At 47.5% G+C, this 20,472-nt stretch overlaps 1 protein-coding gene and 1 long non-coding RNA gene across 2 annotated transcripts in view; one reads left to right on the plus strand and one right to left on the minus strand.

Moving 5' to 3' along the window:
• The window catches only part of LOC134426696 (uncharacterized), a 57,749-nt gene that overhangs the window by 9,335 nt on the left and 27,942 nt on the right, over positions 1–20,472 (minus strand). The window lies entirely within an intron of this gene.
• On the plus strand, positions 1,735–19,464 carry GPR139 (G protein-coupled receptor 139). Its single transcript, XM_063171915.1, has 2 exons — positions 1,735–1,888; positions 14,649–19,464. The coding sequence occupies exons 1-2, from the start codon at positions 1,768–1,770 to the stop codon at positions 15,581–15,583; spliced, it is 1,056 nt and encodes a 351-aa protein (XP_063027985.1). The 5' UTR covers positions 1,735–1,767; the 3' UTR covers positions 15,584–19,464.

The following is a 20,472-nucleotide window of genomic DNA, read 5'->3' on the forward strand; positions in this document are numbered from 1 at the left end:
CCACCAGACTCTAGCTTACCTTCATGAAGACATCCACTGAAAAAGCAGAGAAAAAACATATTTTCTCTAGCACGTTTAACCTGGGAAGGTGGACAGCAGTTTCAGTACTGTTCTAAAAGACCTATTTAGCATTTAAGTACATGAATAATCTTATTGACTCTCTGAGCAAAGTACTCAAGTCCCTCACAAGACCAGAGCCTTACTTGCTTCTGGTTGTGTTTCCAAACAGAAGCTAAACTCCTTTTCAAACAAGACCATGGAAATCCAAAGGTGCAGAAGTCCTCACTTAATCACCTAATGGTTCACCATTATCCACCCTAAACAGTCAGGTGTTTTCAGAGAGTAAGGAACACATCTTTATTTACTTCTGTGAGCCACCTACTGTATCTTGTGTGTATCCCATCAGACACTCCTTGACCAACCTCATACACACTGCACACGTCCATCCCTCGTGCTTTTTCCTGGCAGCCTCAGAAACCCAGGGGGTTCTTCCAACACACAGTGCTGGTCTGTGGGGCTCAACCTTACACACTTTGGGTGAAAAGACATCTTGTTTTCTGCTTAGTAGGCATGCACTGTAATGAAACTTCTATTTTATCACTAAATCACGACATCCTGGACATATCAATCTACTCACACCTGACCAGTGCATCCAAGAGCACAAAGGACAGGGCTCAATCACCCTGATGTAATAAGCCTAACTCTAAATCCTTTATTAGTTATACCTGGGACTATGTACTGACATACACAAGCCTTAAGGAATGGTGAAGAAGGTTTTAGAAATTCTGATTTCTCTCCATTATTGTCCTGCGGGAGCCGTCCACAGGGGCATCCCTGCTGGAGCATGCAGTGTGTCATTGCTGGAGCAGGGCAATGTCCCCGCTGGAGCACGGCAGTGTCCCCGCTGGAGCACAGCAATGTCCCCGCTGGAGCAGGGCAGTGTGTCATTGATGGAGCACGGCAGTGTCCCCGCTGGAGCACAGCAATGTCCCCGCTGGAGCACAGCAATGTCCCCGAGGGAGCAGGGCTGTGTTCCCGCTGGAACAAGGCAGTGTCCCCACTGGAGCACGGCAGTGTCCCCGCTGGAGCACGGCAGTGTCCCCGCTGGAGCAGGGCTGTGTCCCCGCAGGAACAAGGCAGTGTCCTCGCTGGAGCAGGGCAGTGTGTCATTGCTGGAGCACGGCTGTGTCCGAGCCGGAGCACGGCTGGGTCCCCAATGGAGCAGGGCAGTGTGTCATTGCTGGAACACGGCAGTGTCCCCGCTCCACCGGGCACTGTCCCCGCTGCCCGCCCCGTCCTTGACCCGCGGCACGGCGGGGAGCAGAGGGGACAGTGCCATACGAACCCCGCTGTTTTGATGCCGCAGACACAAGCGCGCATTGCCGGCTGAGCCGCTGCCTCCCCAGGCGGTGCGGAGCGCAGCCCGGGCTGCAGCCAGGCACGCCGCTCGCCCCTGCCCTTCTCCAGTGACACTCGCGGCCGGCTCGGATGACCGTCCCTGTTCCTGCCGCTCGCTGCGGGGCCAGCCCGCGGCCCCGGGCAGGCGGCGGCTCCCGGCGATCTCCCCGCTGGCGGCGGGGGCGGCCCGAGGCGGGGGCCGGTCCCGCCCCGCCCCGCCCGGCCCGGCCCGGCCCCGCCGGCCGCCCGGGGGCCGCGCCATGTGCCGCCGCCGCCCGCCGCGGGGCCGCGCCGCGCTCGCCGCCGCACGGAGCGTGCGAGGGGCGGCCCGTGCGGGGAGCGAGCGCCGGCAGCGGGGACAGCGGGTCCATGGAGCACAACCACCTCCACCTCCACAACGGCTCGCTCCTGGCGCACCACCGCTATGGCTGCGGCTTGCGGTACGCACCTGTGGTCTACTACAGCCTGCTGCTCTGCCTCGGGCTGCCGGGTGAGTGCCGCGGGACGGGCGAGGCTGCGGGGCCCCGGCAGCGCCCGCCGGAGCGGCTCCTGCCCGCTGTGCGGGGCGGGGGCAGCGCCCGCCGTGTCCTCGGGATGTCCCGGGCTACGCGTGCCCGGCGGGATGAGCGCGGGAGGTTCGGACAGCAGCGTTTCCCGGACAGCAGCATCCCCCCGACAGCAGCATCCCCCCGACAGTAGCATCCCCCGGACAGTAGCATCCCCCAGATAGCAGCATCCCCCGGACAGTAGCATCCCCCCGACAGTAGCATGCCCCAGACAGCAGCATCCGCCGGACAGCAGCTTCCCCCCGGACAGCAGCATTTCCCGGACAGCAGCACCCCCCGACAGCAGCATCCCCCCGACAGCAGCATCATCTCCCCGCCCGGAGCGCTGCCGTCCCGGCGCTGCCTCCCTCACTGGGGTTTGTCCCTGCCTGCCCTCGCCCTCCCCCGCGACTTCGGGCATCCTGACTTTGAACTTGACACACAGAGTCAGCCTGTCGCGAAGTTTGTGCCATTGTCGTTGTGGCCATGGAGTACCGGAGCGGTACCCGGACGGCCAGGTCCTCAGCGATTGCCTGCCCGGCCGGCAGTGACCACAAGTGTAGCTGCCGAGTTTTTCTGCTGCAGATCCCTATCTGACTCCGTGGGGCAGGGCTGGCTTTAGGAAGGGACATGCCACCACCACAGAACTTGACTGGGGAAGGAGCACGCTGTCAGAAGCTTAGCAGGCAGTTGTCATACTCATGTGCCTGCCCCTGTGGCTGGTGGAGCAGGACAGGAGGTGGAAAGTCCAGTCTTGAGGTCAGTGTGCTGCAAAGGCAATGGCAATGCTGGCACTGAGACCCCTGAGTGCAGGTACAGGGCTCAGAATAAAGTCCCAGCTGACAGGCACCAGTCTCCAGAGTGTATAGTCCTGAGCAAAATTTCCTGCTCAAAAAGGGGACAAAGACATTATAGAGATGCTTGGAATGGGAAAAGCTAGAAGCAGCATAAACAAGGAAGGAAAGGATGTCCCAAGCTTGGATGTGAACACCTGTGAGCAGCACTGGCAGCACACAGCCCCAGCCGTGCCGATGCCACACGAGCATCCCATGGGCAGCACTGTCTGAGCCCAGACAGGCACTGAGCAGCTGCTTCCCCCCGAGGGGCTGCCAGTGAGATGCCTCAGCACTCAGGACCGAGGGGAGCTGCTGTGGGCAGAGCTGCCATCCCAGCACAGCTTGGGTGCACAAACAGCGTGTCTTGCTCACTGGCTTAACGCCTCCAGCCTGAGAGTGACTTTGAGTGATGCCAAGGACAAGTAGAATAAGTTGGGGAAAAGTTCTGATGCACCAAGGTGAATTGGTATTTTAAGGTGTGGTAAAGGAGAGTTTGGTTGTGTCTATGCAGAGCTACACATTTTAAGTGCCATGTGGAATGGCAAGCAGCAATGATGGGTCATAGTTTGCAGTTTCTAAATGCTTGTTCACCTCCATTCCTTCTTCAAGCCTTTATTTCATAGAAAAATTTTAAATCAGACATGAACAGAAGCCTGCCTCTGAGCAGCATGCATGCAATTACCACTCTCTGTATGAATTGATGTGCTTTGTGTTGTTTTGGTTTGGGGTTTTTTTTCCCCCATTTCTGGCTTGTAATTAAAATTTCCTGATTGGCTAATAGTTCAGAGAACTGGAAAGTTAAGTCCTGTATTTACCCACAGAGGATGCAGGGCACAGGCAAGTGTCTGTGCTCCAAAACATTGATGAGTCTCAGCCCTGACCTGAAGAGACCCAGCCAGCAGGGAGAGGAGGTTGTTTCCTCTTTATTAATTCCTCAGAGGCTGCTTAGATGTCCACAGTAATGACAGGCTCTGATTTCAGCGCCAGTCCCCCAGGAACTGGGCAAGACCCTCTCAGGATTATCAGGTGAAGCAGTTGTCATGAAGCACTCTGTGGCTAAGCTTGCCTTTGTGTGTTTCTGAAATGGGGAAAAGTCTTGAGTGCACAGACAAGAAAAATCATTTAATGAACATTCTGCACATACTTGCACCAGCTCCCTGGGGATACTGCATTGTAATTACAGACCTAACACTGTCATTCTAGGAGCATAGTTAAAATCAGACGTGGTCCAAATTAGCAGTGGTCTCCTGCATTTCTCAGGGGATCAGACATCAGTTGATTAGAGCAGTGGCACTGGTGCCAGTGCTTAACAGCACTAGCCAAAGCATGTGGTGGTGCTGAGTTCAGTGGGCTTAGATCAGGTGTGGATGTGTCCAGAGCACATTATTTGAGGATAGCATTGGCACTGACAGCTGGACTCCCTGCACATGCACAGTATGCTGAGTAAATGCACAGCTGAGTGCATGAGAAATTCATGAGACTGCCCAGAGATGAGAACAAGCTGGATGTGCTTAGGGGAAGACTCACACAGCCAGGCTTCATTGAGGATGGGGTACAGGGTGACACCAGTGTTAAAAAGAGCTTTCATGTTTTAATTTGAAGCTGCTCTTCAGTTTTTTGACATTAGAAATTTGTAAAGGTAGCAGACTTTATTGGCTGTTAGAAAAAGAGTCCTGAACTCTGTGGGATCCTAATTAGCTCAGTGTGATGCCATGAATTTAAGAGAAACCCTGTCTAGGATGTGTCCTCAAACACAGCACTAGTGCAGTGTTTTGCTGAAATGGAAAGAGTTAACTCCTTGCCACAAATCTTGGAGAAAGACTGAGGAGAAGAGAAGCCAGTTAACTGTTTCTGCCTTTCCTGCTGTATTGTCTGAAGGAAATTTCACTAACTCAACAACTCCACGTTGAGGCCAAGCGCTGCCAGGCCTGGCTGTGTGTGCAGGAGAAGCAACCTCTGCCTCCTGCCCCTATATAAACCAGGGACCTCAGCAGAGCCTGCTCTCAGCAGTGGCTCCTTCTGCCTCTCTGTTCAACCAGGCACCAGAAAACCTGTAAAAAGCACAGAGGAGAGCAAAGTGAACTCCCTTCAGCGCTGCTCTGGCTGCACCCACAGAGGCACCATTGCACACTGACCCTGCATGGCTGGTACTGCACCCCAGGTGCCTGCAGGTCTGCCAGGGGTCATCGTGCCTTCAGGCAGCTGGGCCAGGAGGCTGCTGCTTTTCCCTCTAAGCAGAGGCTGGTGAGACAGAGACAGCTTTCTGAAACTTGTTTTGAGTGCAGGCGTGCAAAGGTGTCCCACAGGTCCTGCTACCAGGAGTGGGGTGTCTCAGGATAAGGCTGCAGGGAGCAAGGAGAAAATGCCAGGCAGAGGCACTGGAAGTGGGGTTCTCTCCCTTTTACAGGGGAAACTTTTATGGAGCATTTATGGAGCTGTTCTGCAGCCCCTGCTCTGTTAACCCTATACTTCCCTCGTCTGTCAGAGAGAACCTCTGAAGAACCTGCAGATAGCTGGGAGGCAAGAGAAAGGCTGGAAAAAGTCTTAATAGAAGTGTTCCTTGCTTTAGTGAGAGAAAATGCTAGGGAAGGGGTGGTGTTGGATGTGGAGGAGGGAATAAATTGCTCTGATTCAGTCCAAGAGGGGGCTGGTAAAGGTGAGAAAGCAAAGATCAACAGGTACCACTCTCAGTCGGTCCCTTTGTCAGTGAGGGCTGCACAAAGCTGCTGCACCAAAGAGCTCCTTTGTGCTGGGGCCACTGAACACAACCAAGAAGGTCAGGCACAGAAGCAGCACTGCCTGCTGCAGGCACCTGGCTTTGACCTTGATTCCTGCTTCATCAGGGGGAGAAGCAGCAGTGGAGCTGCTTTGCATGCAGTCACTTTTCCATCAGGAATGGAGTGTATTGCTGCTGGAAGGACAGAGCATCAGCATTTCCTAGATCAGGGTCTGGCCTGATCCAAGTTCTCAGGGCTCATCCCCTCCTGACAGTGTGAGAGGCAGAGTGAAATCCGGCTTCCTTAGCCAGTCCCAGTGGGATTGCTGGTTCCATTTGCTCCCCAGTCAGTTCCCTACCTGGGATGTGCTTTGGCTCTGGGTATCATTGCATCCCAGTGACACAAAGCACAGCACTTTTACAGCATCTCCAGAAGGCAACAGACTCACAGCAACACCCCAGGGAAGTGCCACTCCAAACTTCAGGTGCCTGGTCCACAGCTGCTTCTTTTATTTGTGCTTTAGGTTTTTGCAGTAACCCAGTCAAACTGATCTAAATGTAGATTCAGGACAAGCTTGGGAAGGCAGCCTGGACATGCTTGGATGCTCCCAGCTGGAAGGTGTGAACAGGTAGAGTTCATGTCAGACCTGCTGCTGAACAAGGTGACGTGGAGATGGGGACAACCTGAGTCACTGAAAGCCCAGCCAAGCACAGAGTGCATTCACAGGGCTCCACGTGGAGGGAGAGAAGCTGCAGTCCTGACCTGGAGGAAATTGTCAGCTCAGCAGGAGTGCCTAACTGCTTTAACACTCTGTGAAGAGACAGATACACGTTATGGACCTTGCCCTGACAGATGACAGATTGCTGTCCTTGCACAGCAGGGCAGATGCTTCCCAGGGTGTTGGATTGGCACACTGTGCACTGTGCCCGTGCAAACTGCAGTATAGTCATAGGCATAGAAAAGATGGAGACCTGATCCTTCTGAGCCTTGTCTCTCTATAAAGTTTGGAATAAGGAGGCTGTCTGGGGGATGTGCATGCCTGGGTGATCATCCTGGCAAGGCAGGTGCTGTTGGTGGGCTGAGCATCCCTGATCAGAGACCACCACCATGCAGCAGCCCAGCTGTGCTCCCTGCACCCCTCAGCTGTGTGGGGGAACAGGACTGGAGGGCATTGCTGTCCCTGTGCCACAGCTGTGACCCAGCTGGCCCACGAGCAGAAAGGGGCACAGCCAGCAATGTTTGTGGGTGACTCACGTGGTGTGTAGTAGCAGTAAATGCCAAAGCAGGCAGAGGGAGGTGTACACAGAGCACACAGCACTGTGAGGTGTCTGACTCCTTTTGGATTCTTGCCATCTGCTGCCGAGTGTATTCTTCTGCAATCACAGTACTGGCTTCTGATTAAAGAGACCATTTCCAACACCTGGATAAATAGCCTTTCTCATAGCAGCACACCTGAAAAATAGAAGTGCTAAAGGAAGATCTGAAAATATGAGTGGGAGAGTTGTGACAATGTAGAGTTATGACCTTGAAACAACAGCACTCTTCTGGTGCTCATTAGTGAATAAGAACCAAACCCTCCTGAGACCTGATTCAACCACCCCTTTTTACTCAAAGGCCATACATTCTCTGACTTAAAATCTGAACTGGACACAAGGCCAGTACATTGCATCCTAGTAAAAAGGGGACAAATAGGTTGCCAGAACTTTAGCTTGGCTATTGGAGCAACTGAAAGGCATTACAGCTCATTTACAGTAGCAGTACTGGACAGAGGGGAACAAAACTGCTGCTAACATGCTTAAAATGAGTCATTTCCTATAGTAAAATGAGTGCTTGTTCTTTAGGAGAGAAAAACCATTATGAAAAGTAATAGATTCATTCTGTTCCTGCACAGAACTGGTGACAGCAAGGTGTGCAGATGGGACTGATTTCCTTTGGCCAGTACATATGTAGATTTTGTAGCTGCTAGAATCCTGCAGCCTGAAAGGCAGCATGTGGCTGAATCCATGCTAATGCATGGATTGTGGAGAAGTTGATTGTACATTTTGGATGCCACTAGACAGAGTGCAATTGCTAACTTTGGATTTCTTCTGCCACGTCAGTAGGAAGCAGCACTGTCAGGGCTGTAATGATAATGAGGTGCCATATTTGGGAGGCTCAGCAGACTATGAAGTGCACAACCTTGCATGGCAGGCTGCTAAAATGGATTGGAAAGGAAAAACTCCAAAGTACATTTTTTCTTGAAATGACAACGACACAAAAGAGAGAGCACAGCCAGTTTCCACGGTAGGTGGGTAATGCAGAGCCCCCAGTTGTTAAGAAGTCAAAACATTCAGAAGCACCAGGCAGTCTGATATACTGCTGTTCTTCATCCACCCCCTGACTTAGTTCTCTCCTCCTCATCCTCCTTCTGTTCCCTTCTGTGAAATGGGGTGAATCAGCAGAAACAAGCCAGCAGAAGGCCTTTAACCACACACGTCACAATTTGGTGTGGGCAAACAAACAACTCTGAGATGTCCTGGTGGGCTGTGTGCTCTGCTTTCACACACCAAGGGCAAAGCAATCCCTGCCCACAAGAGCTTCCACCTGCTGTTTCAGGTGGTCTTTCTGAGCCTAAAATCTCTTTTCTCGTTAGATTTGAGACACCAGAAAAGGAAAGAGAGCCAAAATTCACTCCTTGAGCACAGGAACACATACACACAAATCACTTTTCATTTTGCAGAATACAGATATGTACTAAGAGATACTAAAACCCAATGTCTGGCGTGCCCTTGGTGCTGTTCTTGGGGTGACTTCATTGGAGAAGGTGATATTAGTTGCCCCTCAGGACCCCAGTGTGGTTGTGCAGAGAGAATGAAGTGCAGGCAGCCAAGCAGGACCAGAAGATGACCAAAAATAATTTTATCCCCCTATCCATGGAAGAAAAGAGAAGCTTGCCTGTTGTAACGCTGAAATCTTCCCTTCTAGCACCTGAAGCAGAGTCCCTGCAATGTACAGTCATTAATCCTCTCCATCTTGTCCATCCTATGGAGTACTGCCTGCATGGACAGGTGCTCTAGAGGTTGCTTTGGGTCTCAAGACAAATCACCTGTCAGTCAGTTACATCAGACCAGGATATTTCTCACATATTTGTTCACTCCAAGTGTGTTTTCTTCAATGTCCTGACTAGCACACTGAAGAGTGATGTATCTAGTGGGGATGCAGTATATTCTCCGTGGGGGAATAAAGCCAAACTGCAGTGGTTTTACAAAGTCTGTAATTTCCTGCATACTGTGTAAAATTGGCATTGTCTCTGAGAAAGCTTGGCCATGGGGTTTGCAAGCATGGGCTCCTATTGCATTACCTAATGCTTTAGGAAGACATAAAGACTGGTTTATTTTAGCAAAACCACAATCAAAGGTAAAATCCTCTTAATTATTCATGTTCAGTAAAGAATTCATAGCAATGTCCTTATGAAATCACATCCTCTCTCCATCCCATCATCCCATGAAACACCTTTGGCACCTGCCTCTGTACTTTGGCATTTGGTATCAAAAGGGTAGAATGGTTTTGTCACCCTGGAGCTCGAGTTACTCAGCTTGAGACCCCTTACACTGCACTGACAGCCCACTTTTAGAAGGCACAGACACCTGCCAAATGAGACACCCAAATTGCCTTGAAAATCCCTGTCTGTCCAGATGCATTGCATGAATAACCAAATTCCTTTTATGATTTCTGCATAATTTTGCAGATCACTTTTTCTGTTCCCAGCACCAGTTTCCATTAGAAAGCTGTATTGCTCTGGTAGCAAGATGCAAGGTTGGACTTTGAGATGTTCATTTTAGACATTTTTATCCTTGTGTGGGTACCTCTGAATAAGGCTTTGGAGTGGCAGGAGGAATGTCTGGGATTCTTTAGAGACTTTCTGCTCTGCAAGTCCATCTCAGGAAAGATGGACAAGAGGGTGAAGATGGCAAGAGGAGAACCAGATCCCTATCACATTCACACACATGTGGCCCCAGTGAGCCCAAAGCAGACCTCCCCACATCCTAGCCCAGTGTTTCCTCTGGGCCATTCTCATACTGCAGAAAGAGCCCTGTTTAATACAGAATACTCCAGGAAACCTCCAGTGGTCTGGGAGAGCCAAAAGCAGCCCAATGCAATGACACCTTTCTGCCAGACAAGCTGCTGCACTCCAGCCTGGCTCAGAGGGAGTATCAGCCCCTGGCAGCTCTGTGCCAGTGCTGTGTCTATGCCCTCCAACAGTGAGGGAAGTGCTTGTTCTGGACTGAAATCCTTCTCTGGCCTCTGTGACCCACTGAGGGCTAGTGCCAGCTGCAGAGCAGAGTACCTCATTCACTGCATCCTTCCCCAGAGCCATCTCAGCTAATAAATGCTGTCAGTGAGAAAAATGGCCCCAGAGGCCAGATTTCATTGTCAGAGTGTGGCCTCTGGCAGTGACTGTCTCATTCACTTGTGACTTGTAAGCACAGGGCCCTGCTGGGTTTTCCCTGGCAGTAGCTAACCCGGGCTCCTGCACACAGGAGGGACTTTGGGCTGTCCTGGGCAGGAGCTTGGGCATCCTCTACCTCCAGGTTCTCTTCCACCCTCAGAACTGGCATGGTCTGGCCCTGCACATGGGATTTTCTAATCACAAGCCACACAAGGGCTTTCGTACAGGATGTGAAATCTCCAGTAGCAATCCTGCATCCATGCCTACCATAGTTTTATGATGTTCTTTTTTTTTTTTTTTTTTTTTTTTTTTGCATATATCCCCTCTCCATTCCCTGGGAGATGGTGCAGGCACTAGCAGAAGCTGACAGCTCTTCCCTCATGGGATGCCTTGCTGTGTGCTGTTTGACAGCAATCAGACAGCTGAACAACAAATAAATCCATTTATTTTCAAAAATCAATCCTCACAGGAACTCCCTGGGAAGACAAAATTTGTATTGCACTAATTATATTCTATAAAGTATCCCTTTATGCTTCACAACAGTTTAAGGAAGGAACTCAGGATATGATAATAAAAGAGGAACAAACTGAAGCACTGTTCAGTCTGTCCCCATCTGCTCTAGTGCTGAGTTTGATTTACATTGGTTGTAAGAAGAAAATGTGGACCCACTCTCTTCTTTAAGGGCAAACAGCATCCAGAGGTCATTTAAAAAGATCACATGACCAGCTATAGACAACATGAGTAATTATTATGTATTTACATTGCCACAGTATTCTTGTTTTTGTTTTTTTTTTATTTGGGTTTTTTTTTTGTTAATAACTTCTGTTATGTAGCACCTTTGTCAGAAATCACCCATTGTCTTCAGCTTCTCCAGAGAGCTCCCAGACAAAATAAGGGCTGAATGCCATCCTCATCTCCAGTCTGGTAGCTATTGGTGAGCAGCTGTGTTAGGAACCATGGTCAGATCTGCCTGCTAGACACAGTACCTGTTTACATTTGAATATTGCCTCCTAGCTTAGAGGAAATCATCTATTCCCATCAAGCCAGAACATCCCTTTTTTCACAGCTTTTTTTTAGCATATTGTACTTACATTCTTGGAGTTCTTAAATCTGAGAAGGAGGTGTTACTAACATTTTTTTCTGAAGCAACTTAAAATTTCCCATTTGTAAGCTGTCTCTGTGCCAGTCAGGTGACCATTGCTAAGCCTGCAGAGAAGTTTCACACATCACACAATAATTTGTGGTGATCCTAGCAACAACTGTGTTGGGTAAAAGCTGTCCATTATATTCCATGACCTCCTGTTTATCATGCTCAGTGAGCAGCACTCCTGGCTCCTCATGTAGGTAGTTTATAAAGCTGAACTGCTGAACTACAGAACCACCTTGTTCCCAATGCAGGGAGCTGCTGCTTGTGCTGTAAAGGCCACTTGACTGCACAGGCTGCTGTGTACGTGCAAAGTGCTCTCAATTTAAAAAAAAACCCAAAAAACCAACAAAACAAAACCCACAAATAAAACCCAGAACTATGCCTATTTAGGAGCTTTTAAATCCCCTGCAAAGGCCATGTTTAGACACTGTTTGAGTGATGGCTGCAATCCATGAAACTGGGGTGAAACTGTGCCCTGGGGCACAGGCACTGCTTTGAGGCACAGAGGACTGCCCAGGCTCTGCAGCACAGCTTTGCTATGGGAAATAAACCCAAACCCACACAGGGACCAAAGTTACTCCTAAAGGAAGATTCCTCTCAGACACAAAGGACCTCAATGGTGTGAATTTTGGTGCTGCAGTTTGTACTCAGAAGCTGATAAAGTCAGAAGAGATGTCAAAGGAGGGATGTAGGTGTCCTGTGATGAAGCCTGGCTGAATTAGAAGGTTGCCTTGTTTTGGGCAGCCTGGAACAAAGGTGCTTGGGTATCAGAGACCTTTGGATGCTGTGTCTCAAATGTCTCATGTCCTCATGCCTGGAGGGAAAGAATTGAGACTGCCATTTTGTACAGTTGCTGCTAAATCTGCCAGCAGCACCTCAAGACTTCAGCCGGCTAGTCCCCAATCAAGCCCTGGTTCTCAAACAGATATTTATAAATTCAGACTACTGCACTGCAGCAAGTGATGCTGGCATAAATTCCCATCTGTCATCCCCTAATCATCTCCCAGCACAGTGATCAATCTCTTTCAAATTCAAATGATCTTAACCACTTAGTATCTAGAAAATACTCTGCAAGAAATGGGCAGAGTACCATCCAGGACAGTTTAGGGGTGCTGACCTATCCAGCAGCTGTATGTAATTACAGCAGAAACAAATATTTTTATATCTCCATCATCATCATCATCATCTCTGCCATAGTTCTTATTACAGACTACCATGCTACTGCAAGAATTAGTGTAGTGTCAACAGGGTTAAAATATGGTCACAAATACTCTTCTATCTACTTTCACCCCCAGTGGGTAATTTTTGCCCACAGGAGAGCAGCACACTGAGGACACTCAGGAGTTACTGAGAGACTGGCACAAGGACACAGTTGGTCACAGAGTGGTGTGCCCACCCACCTCCCATTTTACTGAGCTTTAGATACTGTTTGAGGACACACCAAGGACCAACTTAACGCTGGCTAGGAAATGGATGAAGGACTGAGGTATAGTTCATCCACACTTTCCCTAAAGTTTGCAGCAGGAAAAGTACTCACAGACCCTGTGCTAAGACACTGGCATACTGGCAACTTTCTGCTGCACCCCAGAATGTGTCTGCTTTCACAAAGTAAATGGTGTTACTATATTTCACATCTTCCAGCAAGAAAAAAGCTCTAATGTGATCCCAGAGAAAGTGTTTCCAGTGCAAGACACAAGTAACACAAGTAACACAAGTAACCCTTGCAGAAAAAAATTGGGTAGATCTCATGTGTACTTTGTCAGATCAATTTTCTAATCTGCCTCACCAAGCAAGCCTTGCTGGCCTTAGATAAATAACTTGCATTTCAGCACACTGCTGTGGCTGGGAACCCTGAGAGAGGGTCAAAGAGGGGCAAAGGGTACAAGGGACTGCTCATAAATCCGCTCCTGTGGCAAACCAAAGTGGGGTTAGAAGCAAGCAGCAGGAGCCCTGCAATAGATGGAACGTGTGAGGAGCAGGGCTGCTGTACCTCCACACAGCATGGCTTCAGCACCCCTGCAGGAGCTGCTCTGGCACTCAGGCAGAGTTACCAGCAGGGACCAGGGCCTTCAGACATCCCCCTGCTGCTCACTGGCTCCAGCTGCTGGGGCTGGAATGAGTCAAATCCAGAGGATTTAAAGAGAAGATGCACCCCATGGGTCACATCCAATATCTGTGAAGCTGAGCCAGTCAGCCCGGCTGGCCAAAACCAGCAGTGGCTGCAGAGCCATGATAAACACTCCAGCTCGAGGATTTCCTTGACAGTACATCACTCACTGCATCTCCAGGGCTCATCAGCAGGCACAGCAGAGGCATTTCTCAGCAAGGAAGTGAAAAATGACACAGCAGTTCTGCCTGTATCACCTCTTGTCTCCCACGTCTGCACTGAGCTGAAATCAATGCAGTTGCATTCACGTTAATGGAGGACAGAATTGGGAAAATTCCCCTGAAGGCAATTTGAGACAGAACCATTGGAAAGATCGTGCTTCTTTCTCTCTCTTTTTTTTTTTTTTAAATATAGGAAAAGAGTCAGTTGATTGTCATGTCTGGTTTAGTATTTTTTTTCCAAGAACAACATTAATACATTCAGTTAACACAGAAATAGGTGAGGGCTGTTAGTCAAGATCATTCACTCTGCTGCAGTTCATTTCCCTGGTGGCAGAAATCTGCTCCCAGACAGCAGGCTTTGAAGGCATTCATGAAGGAGGAAGTTTTTTCAGTGCCAAGTAAAACAGTTTTTAAAACAAGCATTTTCAGTTGTAGGACATGTCCTAGACTGTCATTACCTTTATGTTACCAACTTCCTTTTTCTCTGGTTTAAAGGAATCTTTACAATTATTGTTGATTTGTTTTGGGAAATCCATCAAAGCTGGCAGAAATGTTTGAAGCACTGAATGCCCAGAAGAAGTGATTTACAGAACTTGGGAAAGTATCAACTACAAGCATTTGGCAGTCACTTGTACAGTAAACCAGATCTCTGATTTTTAAGCACATCTTCAAGTATTCTAGCCAAGTGATGCCAGCCTCTGATGGGAACAATCTTGTCTGTCTCATTCTAGCCAAACTGATAGTAGTAATAATAGGAATTTTTATTTTTTTCCAATTCAAGACTGCACAGTAAGTTCTAGTAAACAAGAGGAAGTAGTTAAAATTTGGCTACACCTTAGTGTTCCAGCAATTCTCTCAAGTACTACGAAGGCTGTTTATATTCTATATAAATATAAACTACCCTTCTCACTCATGCCTTGTTATATGAAAAAGTGCAAAAAGCAAGGTGGGAAAGAAGAATAAATGTGTCAGTGAGCTTTTTTCTCCTGCTACCATTCCCTTTGTGTGCTCAGACAGGAGTCCCAGCACCCCCTGCTCAGGGGGTGGATTCCACAGATGAAAGCAGGGCCACATGCTTCTGTCTTTGCAACAGCTTCTCTGAGAGACCAGACTGGGGCATTTTCCTTTTGGTTTCTTGAACTTTATTAAGGTGGTCATATTGTCAAGTGCTTGAACAACTTCAAGGAAGTGCTCAGAAAATCTGATGTTACATCTTAATAGCCTAACTCTGTGTTTCTTTCTCCACAGCAAACATCTTGACAGTCATCATCCTCTCCCAGCTTGTAGCTCGCAGGCAGAAGTCCTCCTATAATTACCTTCTAGCTCTAGCTGCTGCTGACATCCTGGTTCTCTTCTTCATCGTCTTTGTTGACTTCCTCATGGAAGACTTCATCTTAAACAAACAGATGCCTCATGTACTGGACAAAATAATCGAGGTTTTGGAGTTTTCTTCCATCCACACGTCGATTTGGATCACGGTGCCGCTGACCATCGACCGCTACATCGCCGTGTGCCACCCCCTCAAGTACCACACGGTTTCCTACCCCGCGCGCACCCGCAAGGTCATCGTCAGCGTCTACATCACCTGCTTCCTCACCAGCATCCCCTACTACTGGTGGCCCAACATCTGGATTGAGGACTACACCAGCACATCCGTGCACCACGTCCTCATCTGGGTGCACTGCTTCACTGTGTACCTGGTGCCCTGCTCCATCTTCTTCATCCTGAACTCCATCATCGTGTACAAGCTGCGGCGAAAGAGCAATTTCCGCCTGCGCGGGTACTCCACGGGGAAAACAACAGCCATCTTGTTTACTATAACTTCTATTTTTGCCATACTGTGGGCACCAAGAATAATCATGATACTGTATCACCTCTACGTGTCTCCTATAAACAACAGCTGGCTGGTCCATATTGTGTCGGACATCGCCAATATGTTGGCGCTGCTGAACACTGCAATTAATTTCTTCCTCTACTGTTTTATTAGCAAAAGATTTCGCACAATGGCAGCTGCCACCTTGAAAGCCTTCTTTAAGTGTCAGAAGCAACCTGTGCAATTCTATACAAACCATAACTTTTCCATAACGAGCAGCCCTTGGATTTCCCCAGCCAACTCTCACTGCATCAAAATGCTTGTTTACCAGTATGATAAGAATGGGAAGCCTATAAAAATATCACCATGAAAAGGCCAATAGTTGGAGTTTCCAGGTGCAAGTTCCTTTCAAGTGGTTACATCTTCAGGATGTAATTTTCTGAAATGGCTGTTTTGAAGAGAGGTCATTTGATTTCATTTCCCTGGGCGGCCAGGGGCAGATCAGACTGTCGGGAGAAAACAGGAGCACTTGATTTTAGGAGCAGAAGTGAGAAGGCAAACACCTCCATCTCTTCTATAGCATTTTGAATATGCTTCAGAGTTCAAGTCTTAGTGTTCAGTCACACTCAAACGTTTTGCATTCCAACACCAGTGCAATCCAAAGTCATCAGAAGGGCAAAGCCACAGCAGTGCTTAATTACAACCTTTTAAAACACAACAAAACCTTACTTGACCATCAGTTTGCTATTGAGAAAGTAAACAGATGCTTTTGTGTACTGTGGAAGGTGCCATTTCTGGAGTGTGCACTTGCCAAAAATGATGTGTCGGTTCTGGCATGAAATGCCACCAGACACAGTTGTGCTGTCAAGGCCTCCTTGCAGGAGGCAGCCTATGAGACACAAATGGTGACAAGCCTGGTTGTGGCACATTTGAACAAGCTTGAGGACTGATACAGTACCTGTTGCAGCCTTGGCATGGAGAGCAATCCTGCAAGCTGCCAATATTTGCGTGTTTTAAGTTGTTATTTAAGAATGTGATTGAGACAGGGGAGCTTGAGGGAGGGAGGGATGTCTCTAGAGCCAAGAACAAAAGCAGCATCTTTCCCCAGCTATTTCAGTCATAGTGTCTAAGGACTTTCAAGGGTGAAACCAAGTCCTGCCTAAAGCAGAGCTCTCACTGAAGCTGCTCCTGTGAGCAGTGATCAAATCCTTCAGGTTCCTTCTTAATCAATACAGATTCTCATTATCCCCCGTGTTCAGGCCTTTAGGAATTAACATGTAAAAACCCCAACTTGAGATTTTCTCCTGATGGATGATGCCATCCTCTTGGAGATTTGCCATTTAGTTGTTAAAAAAAAAAAAAAAAAAAAAAAAAAACTGTGAAAGAAACTCATTAAATACCCAACAGCAGTAAAAACATTGAAACCTTAGTTTAAGCTGATCTAAGTATTCCACTTATTTAGAGGAGGTTAGCTTCTCTTCCTTCACACTCAAAAACCAGCATCCCATCAATACTGAGTGTAGAAAATAAGAAATTTACAGAAAGGCTGAAAATGCATTTCTTTTAATTTCTTTCCCTTTCAGATCTTGGCATGTGGTCTCTTGGAGCCACATGCCACAACCTCTTTATTCATTGGGCACTTACTAGAGGGCAGTGTGAGTGTGTGGTGTGAGGGCAGTGAAGGTGTGTGGTGAACAAAAGCCCAGTGTGGTCAGTGCACACAGCAGAGCCTCAGGATCAGAGTTAGCTTGGTGCTAACCCTGTGTTTGTGCCTGTGCCCATCTCCAGTGCCAACAGGGAGCTCGTGGTGCATCAGGAACCAACACAGAGAGGTGCTCTGAGGAGGGATCCAGTCAGTCCTGCTATGGTGGGATCAGAGGGCTGAAAACATCTCTCTAAAACATATGGATGGCTCAGCTTTGGTGAAATCCCCTAAGAAATGCCAAGTGAAGTCTTGCTGAGGACAAGAGCCTGGTATCCTTGTGCCACAGAGGTGGTGTTTGCACAGTGCCTGGTACCCACATCCTGCAAGAGCCATCCCCACCAGAGCTGAGCTCACCTTCCCCAGCAGCAAAGGCCCAGGCCATGGACCCCAGGCCAGGGATACCAGGCCATGGATACCAGGCCATGGACACCAGGCTATGGATACCAGCCATGGACACCTAGCCATGGATACCAGGCCATGGATACCAGGCTATGGACACCAGGCCAGGGATACCAGGCCATGGATACCAGGCCATGGATACCAGGCCATGGACACCAGGCTATGGATACCAGCCATGGACACCTGGCCATGGATACCAGGCCATGGATACCAGGCCATGGATAAAAGTCAATGGAGACCAGGCCATGGATACCAGGCCACGGACACCAGGCCACGGACACCAGGCCATGGATACCAGGCCATGGATACCAGGCCATGGATACCAGGCAATGGACACCAGGCCATGGACACCAGGCCACGGACACCAGGCCACGGACACCAGGCCATGGACACCAGGCCGTGGATATCAGGCCAGGGATACCTGGACCCTGGCACAGCATGGTGGGGTGCTCTCCAGAGAGATCCAGGCTCACTCAGGGCAGAGAGGGGATGCCCAGGGCCCTCCCAGTGGCAGAGCTTCTCAGCAATTCTCTGTGAGCTGCTGAGGCACACCAGGGACCCCACAGAGCAAGGACAGGAGCATGTCTGGGGAAATGGGGGCTGAGGGCAAAGCTGACCCTTTCCAGCCTCACCCACCAAAGGGATAGAATCCATTTCAATGTCCCCAAAGAGAAATGAGGAGCTTCTCAGTCTGTTGGCTCTTCTCAGTCTCTTGGCTGTTCATCTTTGTGATCTCAAAGCTTCACCCTTGCAATAATAAAGTGTAAAAGGGATGCTCAGCCTTGCTGTATTGGTCATGACAAGGTTAAAGTTATTACTCCCTTTATAGTGTTTTACAGAAAACCAGTTTTGTGGCCATCCTCCCTGCCCTTCTCTCAGAAACCTCCCCCTGATATTTGTCAGTTGATAGTAACCAAAGTTACCTTATGGAAGAGGTACTGTACGTTTCATTTTGCAAAAACACTGTATTTATAACTTATTTTTATTCTACATTTGTTATGAGGAATGCTTGTCTGAGTTAAATGTGAATGAGTCTGGAGTGCAATATCTATATAGATAAGTGGCTCATTTTTTGAGAATGTATCTATTGAAAAAAAACCTATTTATACAAGAAGTTCACTATTCTACTTAATATAATAGTAACCTTAAAGAAAATAGTGAATGTTTAGGGCTTTTATTTATTAAAAAATTCAATTAAGTGCATGGCATATGCTGCCATTCACATGCTGTGACTTATTAATTTTTGTAACATAATGTTTATCCTGCAAACTATCAGTGTCATCTGATTTTTTCTGTCCTGATAATGTATTTTTGTAAATTACCATATTTAAAAACAAAAATCTTTCTGCACATTTTTTTTCCCTATGAAAAATAACGCGTTCAGTTCTTGTAACTTATTTGGAAAAGCTCACAATCATTTTCCATATCTTTTTAGGAATGACAAGGTGCAATTTTCATGTACAGTGGATTGATCATTTCACTTCTGGTAATGCAGGGCTTTAAAAGCTTGCTTCTAAAGCCCTTTGAAGTTAAAGGGATGGCTGCTGGTGGGTTTTGTGGTTGGTTTTTCCAATCCCCATCGTTTTAGGAGGGCTTTGGATCAAGCTGTATCTTGTTAGCAAACATTCAAAACCTTCTTAGAGTCCAGTTTGGATAATAAAGCATTGACTTTTTAGTCTGCCATATGGGAGCTGCTGTTGATAATACTTGCCTTATTTTTGGTTGTGTGAAGCATCTTGCCATGACTGTTGCTAACTAGCCATTGTCTTGCTGTATTATTTGTACCTCCTAATTTTCCAATAGAAAAAACTTAACCAAGCACATGTAGTGTCATTATTTAGGGGAAAAGTATCCTGGAGACAAAACCATCTTTGTTGTGGAGATGGTCTTTTGTACTCTAATTTATATTTCAAATATCTACAATTAGAAAAAATAAGCTGTGAATGGACAGTTTTACAATTACTTATAGGTATGCATTCTTGAAGACCACAGCTAGGAACAAAAAACTTTTTAGATGAGTTGCTGGTATATAAAATTATGGGACCTATCACCTATTTAAATTGTGAATATTGATATTTTCATAAGTAGACAATATATTGTGTTTGAGGAACTTGTTTGTATTATAATAAATTATGGTGCATAACTTACTACTGTGTTTGGAGCTATTGTTTGATTTATGGATTCTTATTATACTTCTGATTTATAGATACTTATCATACACTGCAAATAAGAGATAGAAAGTGGATTCTGAACCTCAGGAGACTGCACGTGGAAGAAACCCAACATTTTTTCAAATGAACATGACTAACACTGCAGATTTCATACCCCCAGCAAATGTAAAACTATCTGGGATCAAGCTCCTTATTACTCTGGAGAACTAAACGGACATGAAAAGGACAAAAAATACTAAAACTAAGCAGAGAATAGAGAAGAACCTGACCAAAAAATTTCAAGAGATCAGAAGATGTGTTAGAGATCAAACACTGAAGGGTTAAGCACACTGAGAGGACCATGCAGGCAATGCTTGTCACATTTCCCTGCTGTAAAAGGCTTGGAAACAGGTTTTAAAATACAGCTTCAAAGAGACAAATGAGGGGAAGGGGCACTGTCAGACTTGATGGAGCTTGTCAGAGTTGTTCCTTAAGGAAGGAGCTTGGGGTCTGCCTGTCTTGGTACTTTCATTAACAGCTGTGGCATGAGAAGTACTGATGAAGTGCACAGGTTATAAAAATGGAATTATACTGCTGGCAGAGGACTGAAGGGCAGGTATTTCATGTAAGAATCAGATGGCCTTGCAGATTGCAGTGATAAAAATGGGATGAATTCAACAGTAATAAACACAAGGTTCTCCCCTTGTCTGCCTCTAACAATACACTTGCTATAAAACCTCAGCAGTCAGAAACAACCAAGAACCCAGTTGTGCCAGCTGGGCTTGAATGACAATGAGTCACCAACACAAAGCAGCTGAGAAAAATCCCAGAATGTAATCACAGACACTTCTAACAATACAGCACAGTATTAATTGCATTTTATAAGACTTCATGTGCTATATGCATATGTATATAAAGGGATTAATAGCAGTGCAGAAAACCTGATGAAACTGAGCTGGAACAAAAATAAGCAGTTACAAATTTTCCTCAGGTAAATTTGTCCTG

This window comes from Melospiza melodia, chromosome 18 (assembly GCF_035770615.1).
Source record: "Melospiza melodia melodia isolate bMelMel2 chromosome 18, bMelMel2.pri, whole genome shotgun sequence".
NCBI classification, from domain to species: domain Eukaryota; kingdom Metazoa; phylum Chordata; class Aves; order Passeriformes; family Passerellidae; genus Melospiza; species Melospiza melodia.

Coding starts and splice junctions, on each gene's coding strand:
- GPR139 (XM_063171915.1), top strand. CDS start 1,768: ATGGAGCACAACCACCTCCACCTCCACAACGGCTCGCTCCTGGCGCAC. Junction 1,889..14,648: donor GCTCTGCCTCGGGCTGCCGG/GTGAGTGCCGCG, acceptor CTTTCTCCACAG/CAAACATCTTGACAGTCATC.